This window comes from Schistocerca serialis, chromosome 6 (assembly GCF_023864345.2).
Source record: "Schistocerca serialis cubense isolate TAMUIC-IGC-003099 chromosome 6, iqSchSeri2.2, whole genome shotgun sequence".
Classification (NCBI taxonomy): domain Eukaryota; kingdom Metazoa; phylum Arthropoda; class Insecta; order Orthoptera; family Acrididae; genus Schistocerca; species Schistocerca serialis.
The window spans coordinates 19,197,233-19,205,000 of record NC_064643.1 but is presented as its reverse complement, the minus strand read 5'-3'; the positions used below and the strand labels follow the sequence as shown (position 1 = coordinate 19,205,000).

The window sequence follows — 7,768 nt, the reverse complement described above, 5'->3', positions numbered from 1 at the left end:
AGCTATAAACAGGTACGTGGAGAAAGGTCTACGAACTACGCAATAGGGAAATTGAGGCCCAGAACTAAAAATTAAATGGCCTTCACCATATTGCTACAACTGATAAAAAGTAAAACACGGTCGACAGCCCACGCATTGTTCACTAAAACGGCCAATAACTCAGGTGGCAAACCCAAACGGGAATGTAAACGGTAAAAAAAAAGGGCATCCCCTCAGGAAACGGCAGACAGTTAAAAGTTGGGTGCAATGTGCACAAAGTAGTGGGGGAGCACCACTTAACAAATGGTGATGGCTAAAAAGGCAGTGCCCAATATGCAACCTAGTTAAAATGACCTCCTTGCCGCAGGAGGACTGAGAGGAGGTTGTCCAAGCCACTGGGAGAGGCTTAATAACCAAGAGCTTATTCCTATGAATGGAGGACCAGTGGCGATGCCAAAGTGACACCACCTCCTGACAGAAAGCTACAAGAGATCATCAGAGGGAATGCAAGAATTATTGGGCTGAAGTACGAGGAATGCAGCTTTGGCAGCAGTGTCAGCAACCTCTTGGACCGATATGACCTGGAACCCACATAAACATCACAGTGGCTCCATAAAAAGTGAGCAAGTGGAAGCTTTCCTGGAACCGGTTCATTAAGGGATGGACAGTCTACAGTGCACAGAGGCTTTGAAGGGTGCTGAGAGAGTCTGAGCAGTGACACAGTGAAAAGAGTATGTCAGCAGATGTACTCGATGATCTGATACAGGGTGAAGAGCTCTGCTGTAAATACTGAGCAATGTGCCAGAAGTCAGTACCAAAAAATGTTGGTTGACGTTGAAGGCACACCCGACCCCACGGTCAGTCAAAGAGCCATCAGTGTACACAAATATACTATTGCAAAATTCCATGCATAGGTCGTGAAACTGAAGGCAATAGACCTAGCCTGGTGCAGTGTCTTTAGAAAGTGAATGAAGGTCAAGGTGAAGATGGACTGCCGCACGAAGCCAAGATGGTGAAGGGTTCACACCCATCGAAAAAGCTGCAGGGAGCATGAAGTGGGAGGACCAAGATAGTTTTGTATAAAGCAGGAGCCTCAGGAATTTTGTAGTTTCAATGAATGGAGGAGCAACAGGCCCAAGATGTAGAAATGGTGGGAGAAACCAGCTGTGCTGCCAGAAATTCATACAAATGTTTTTGTCAGTAGAAAAATGAAAGCCACTGTCGATGCTCCGTGAGTAAAGATGATCGAGACATTGCTGAAGACACCACTCAATGAGACAGGTTCATGGAGAGCAGCAGTAGATAGCAAAATTATCAACAAAAAGAGAGCCGGAGATGCCCAGCAGGAGACAGGCCATTGTAGTGTTAATGGCGACAGCAAAGACGACGACACTCAGGACAGAACCATGAGGTACACCATTTTCCTTGATAAAGGTGTCTGAGGAGGCAGACCCCATACGTACTTCGAAAACTCGTCTTTTAAAAGTTCCTCAAGGAGATGGGGCAGTTGGTCCCATGTGTAGAGAGTACAAACGATACTAGTCCTCCAACAAATGTCGTAGGCTTTCTCCAAATTGAAAAACACAGCCAGTCTGGGATTTCCACAGAAAACCATTCATGCCGTGGGTAAACAAATTGGGTGATAGCCAGAAGGAAGTTGTTTGTCCTTACTGGGCTTAGGTGTGGGTATGACAGTTGCTTCACGACAGTGGCTGGAAAACATGCCCTCTGCCCAGGTCCGGTTGTACGTATTAAGCAAAAAGTGCTTGCCCACAAGAGAAAGGTGCTGCAACATTTGAAAGTTAACAGTGTCTGGTCCAGGGCGGAGGATTGAGATGAAGTGAGAGCGTGATCTAGCTTCCTCATAGTAAAGGCAGCACAGTAACACTCACGATTCTGAGAAGAGAAGGGTATTGCCCGAGTCTTCTCTGCTCATTTCCAATAGAGGTAGGCGGGACGATAGTGGGAGGAGCTCAAAATTTCTGCAAAATGGCGACCCAAGGTGTTGGAGATAGCAATAGGGTACACGATGATATTGTCTGCTACTGTCAGGCCGAAAATTGGGGAATGGATCTTGTTTCCAGAGAACCGTCGGAGGTTGGTGCACACGATGGTAGAAGGGGGGTGAAACTGTTAAAAGAACTAGTGAATGAAGTTCAGCTACCTTTTTGGTTATCCCGAAGAATGCGAATTGCAGCGCTGCAGGCTTCAGTCCACCAAAGGACTGGGACACAGCATGGTAAAGAGGAAGTGTGAGGAATGGAATGCTCTGCGATGGTAAGGATAATGTTTGTAAGAAATTCCACCTGGTCATGACAACTGCGGAAATCGTGTTCGTTGAAGGTCGCCAGGGAGGAGTAAAGTCTCCAGTCAGCCTTAGTGAGCTGCCATTTCGATGTGCACGGAGGTGGGGTAGGAGTCAGCAAATGGATAGCACACAGGAAATGGTCGCTCGAGTAGGTGTCAGAAAGAACGGACCGTTCAAGATGATGTGCAGGACGGGCAGTGAAGAAGGAAAGGTCCAAATGGGAATAGGTGTGTGACGAGTCTGAAAGCAACATGGGTGCTTCTGTGTTAAAGAAGAAAAGGTTAAGTTGATTAAGAATGGCAGTGAAGAGGGCACCTCTCGGATAGGTTCTGGAAGAGCCCCAAATGGGATGGTGTGCATTAAAGTCCCCAAGCAGCAGAAATCGGCAAGGAAGCTGTCCAATAAGCTGGAGGAAATCGAACCTGGTGACATCGAATGACAGTGGGATGTAAATGGTAGAAAGGGAAAAGCTCAAGTGAGGAAGGAAAAGACAAACTGCAACAGCTTGATGACTGGTAGTCAGGGAGATGGATGGGTTGACTATGAATGTCATCCCATATGAGCAGCATGACTTCCCCATGAGACAGAATGCCAACCTCGAACAGAAGGTCAAAACAGACCAGGAAGAAATGCGAAAGCTCAAAGCAGTCGTGAGGATGCAATTTTGTTTCCTGAAGGCAGAGTACAAGTAGAAGCTGCGATTCTAAAAGCAGTTATAAATCCTCTTTGTTGGATCAAAGGCTGCAAAAGTTGCATTGGAGGACAGTCACGATGAGGACAATACAAAGGGGTGTCACCTCGGCAGCTGCCGAGTGCCAGTCTGCAAAAATTCGCTGCTACAGGGCACAGAGGCAAGAGGATCCTGCTCCATGAGGTCCTGCAGAAGTGTCGGCTTTCTTCTGCTGTCGACAAGGGGAATCCAGGGCATGTTGTCTGTAGTTCAACAATGTCTAGATGACCAATACTGCAGTTCGATTGCATCTGCATTATTACTTTGTGCCAAGAAGGGCTCTCTGCAAGGGTAGTGTCCAGGCATCGTGGAGTGAACCGTGGCAATGTTGTTCAGACATGGAGGAGATACAGAGAGATAGGAACTGTCGGTGACATACCTTGCTCAGGCCACCCGAGGGCTACTACTGCAGGGGGTGACTGCTACCAACGGCAGACTTCAACTCAGTTTATTGATGGAAATCCAGCTCTTGCCGAAATTAGCTCTCTCTCTCTCTCTCTCTCTCTCTCTCTCTCTCTCTCTCTCTCTCTCTCTGACACACACACACACACACACACACACACACACACACACACACACACACACACACACTCTTCCTTCTAGCTACCACTCCATCTCTCTTACCAGTGTGTTCGCAAGGTGATGGGACATACGATTCATGCCCGGATGATATGGTGGCTCGAGTCTCACAATTTTTGATGAATGCACAGTGTGGCTTTCAACACGGCATTCTGCAGTTGACCGTCTCATTATTTTGCCCACCCATGTCATGAATGGTTTTCTGCAGAAATCCCAGACTGTCGCCGTGTTTTTCGATTTGGAGAAGGCCTATGACACCTGCTAGAGAGCTAGTACCCTCCATACTCTTCACATGTGGGGCTTCCGTGGCCACCTACCCTGTTTCCTTCAGACATTTTTAAAAGACCGAGTTTTCGAGGTGCATGAAGGGTCTGCCTTGTCGGACACCTTTATCCAGGAAAATGGTGTGTCTCAGGGTTCCATTCTGAGTGTCATTCTCTTTGCTATCACCATAAACCCTATAATGGCCTGTCTCCCACTGGGCATCTCCAGCTCCCTTTTTTTTAACGATTTTGCCTTCTATTGCAGTTCTCTATGAACCTGTCTCACTTAGTGGCATCTTCAGCAATGTCTTTATTGTCTTTACTCCTGGAGCATCGACAATGGCTTTCACTTTTCCACTGACAAAACTGTCTGTATGAATCCCACGAATGCTGAATGCAAATTTGTATGTCCGTCTGGTTATTTGACCTGTTGTGCTGCCATTCACAAACAGCATTACAGGAGGTGTTTTCCTACAGGATAACACTTGCTCACATACTGCTGTTGTAAGCCAACTTGCTATAGTGTGTCAACATATTGCCTTGGCTTCCTTGATAACCAGCTCTACCTCCAATCGAGCACATATTGGACATTATCTGATGACAGCTTCAACGCATCCACAAACATCATTAACTGTCCTTATATTGGCCAACCAAGTGCAACAGGCATGGAACTCCATCCCATAAACTGACACATGACACGTGTACATCAGCGTACCAGCATTTACTTTTACATTTGCTGTGGCTTATCTCACACTTACATTGATCTCTGATCCTGCAACATTAATCACTTTACATACGTTGTCTCAACAAATATATTCCTGGTATTTCATTACTCTACATTAATTATTTTTTGGTGTTGCAAATTTTTCCATCAGTGTACCTGGCCTTGCTTTAACCATCCCTGGTGCAATGCAGAATTCTCTTCCCAGTAGCGAGAAAATGCCATTATTCCAATTTTGAAATCAGATAAATTGCTTCTTCAAACGGACAGCTGTCGTCCAGACTGTTTACTCAGTGTCCTGCAAGTTACTTGAACACATGGTTAGTCGAAGGCTGTATTGTGTCCTTGAATCCCCGGATCTTTTGGCTTCGATCCAGGGTGCTTTTCGCCAAGGGCGCTCTACTGAAGATAATTTAGTCCACTTGAAGTGTGCTATCTGAACAGCTTTTGCTCAGCATCAGTTCCTTGTTGCAGTTTTCATTGATCTGCGTATATATCCTATGATACCACATGGTGCCATAACGTCCTTGCCACCTTAAAGGAGTGGTGCCTCCATGGCCCACTCCTGATTTTTATCCAGAACTTTCTTCCATGTCTCAGTTTTTGGGTACAGGTTGGTGCCTCCTGTAGCATCCCCACCTGCAGGAGAAGGGGCTTGCACAAGGTTCTGTTTTGAGTGTCGCTCTCCTTTTTGTGGCTAGCAATGATCTGGCGGCAGCTGCATGACATATGGTGTCCCCATCCTTTCTGTTCGTCCGCGACGGCTATTGCTGGAGGCAGAATGCAGGGAGCAATACACCAAGCACAATCCTGGGCTTTCACTCATAGCATTCATTTTTTGGCTGCCATGACTTACGTTATGCATTTCTGTCATTGTGTTTTTTAGGACCGGTCTTTGATGCCTAGTTGACATGGCTTCCCCGTCTTTGTCAACTAAAGCAGACATGTAGGTCGCACCTGAATGCTCTTCTATGCCTCAGCGACACCGACCGCGGTGTGGTCCACTCTAGTTTGGTATGGCTGTATGCAGCATTGGTGCAGTCACACCTAGATTACAGGAATCTCTCATATGACTTTTTATCAGCTACAACATTACGCCTGGATTCGATACACTATTGTGGGGTAAGACTGGTAACAGGTGCCTTTGGACTAGGCAGCAGTTCCACTATTGTGGGTTCTGCACCATCAAAAATTGATGGCAGCTGCTCGCCCATAGTACCCTAACTGTCATCTCCTCTTTCCAGATACGAGATTTACCTCCGAAAACGGCAACACAGGTCTGGGGTTACGATCACCAAGTTTGAGCCTTGGTCCAGCACACAGTTTTAATCTGCCAGGAAGTTTCATATCAGTGCACGCTATGCTGCAGAGTGAAAGTCTCATTCTAGAAAACTCTTTAAGTGTAATTCTCTTTACATATTGGCTATTTTCTTCTTATATGGGGGACATGGTCTCATCTGAGAAGTGAAAGCAAGCCTGTAAAAGAAAGGGGGGTGGGGGCAGTTCTCAATTCTTGAGCAGTGACCCTCTTTTTTTTTTTTTTTAAAAAAAAAAAAAAAAAGAAAGATCCTTTGTAATTTGGGTGAGTTTATGTTCAATCCTTGCACCCAATTTACTCTTTCATCTACCTACTTTTTTTCTCGTCTAGCAGAACGATATTTATGACCGTTGCTTAATACCTGTTTGTATCACTTACACTGCTGGTATTTATGAATTCTTTAGCATTTGACTCCGGAAAGACCATTTTTCTTTGTAGTGAGGTCTTGCCAACAGCAAATTTTCTGGATGGAAAGTTGCCAATCTGCTCATATACTTTAAAATTTAAAAGTAAATCTAGCAATGCTAGAATGTATACAAAATACTGATATACCCATTAACAAGTTGTTGTTTAAAGATTCGCGACTTTTAAAACTTACGTAGATTATCTTTTTCATGATAGAACTTTACATAAGAAGTTATTAAGAACATTGTGAATATCACATGATGAACAATTGAATGACTAAAGCAGTGTTATCAACCCTCATTCATTGACACATGTAATAAATTCATCGAGGCAGTGAAGTCCAGAGCGGTTGTAAAAATTTCTGAAATTAAAAGTATATATTACCTAATGAAGGTAGTATTTTGGGGTGAAAGAGCACAATAATTATTATTTTTGGAATGTAATAATTCACTATGGCTTCATTTTAATTCTAATAAGTTTCACACTGTAATGAAACATTGTCTAAATGCCTCTCTCTCTCTCTCTCTCTCTCTCATTTGTTATAACTTACCGCTGTTATTTTGTATTTGTATTGCAGTCATTACATTAAAATTGGCTATATTGATTCTGCAATTTATACTATTATGTTATTGCTAAGAATTGATTTAAAGAATAAACGTATATATTTATTTGTAAGATTTTGTAAATTTATACCACTGGAACTCTTTCAAAATATTTGATTGCGTAATACTGCCAATAAATACAATGACTTTCTTTCTTCTGTTTATGATTGTAATAGATGTTGGACACTTTGATTCCAAGTATGTTATACAGAAACGCAGTGATTTTTTACAAAAGGCAAAACTATGTGTTCGAAGAATTGTGGAGAGGAGGGTACGTGATGTATTTTAAGTAGGTTATAAAGAGTAACTATAACAACAAAAACAATAAATTATTGATAAAATTATTTAATTGAATAGATAAAAAATCTACTCACCAAGTGGCAGCAGAACATACACATAATAGACTGTTGTTATTGGCAAGCTTTCGGAGCCAGTGGCTCCTCCAGACAGAAGCATTGAAGGGGAAGAAAGAAGGGTAAAGGAAAAGGCCTGGAGAGTTCCAGCAAAAGGTGTAGATTTTGGGAAAGTCACCCAGAACTGCGGATCAGGCGAAAAATAGAAACGACACATGTCATATACCAGCTATTATGTAAACACTGTTCAGCTTTCTACATCTGCATGACTACCACCAAATTATCAGTTATGATAAATGGGCATAGGCATAGTGTATATACTGGAAACTCACAATATCCTGTTGCAGAGCATGCTCTACAACATAGCATACGTGACCCCGACACTTGTTTCACCACACATGCCACCTGGATTCTTCCGCCAGACACCAGTTTCTCTGAACTCCGCAGGTGGGAACTAGCACTACGTGTCCTTGGTTCTCACCACCCACCTCGCCTTAATTTACGTTAATT

At 43.8% G+C, this 7,768-nt stretch overlaps 1 protein-coding gene across 1 annotated transcript in view; it reads right to left on the bottom strand.

The window, feature by feature from the left end:
• The window catches only part of LOC126484208 (molybdenum cofactor biosynthesis protein 1-like), a 77,487-nt gene extending 72,729 nt beyond the window's left edge, over positions 1-4,758 (bottom strand). The window contains exon 1 of the mRNA XM_050107621.1: positions 4,740-4,758. Coding sequence (XP_049963578.1) covers positions 4,740-4,758 — 19 coding nt within the window. The remainder of the gene's footprint in view (positions 1-4,739) is intronic.
• Positions 4,759-7,768: the final 3,010 nt, after the last annotated feature.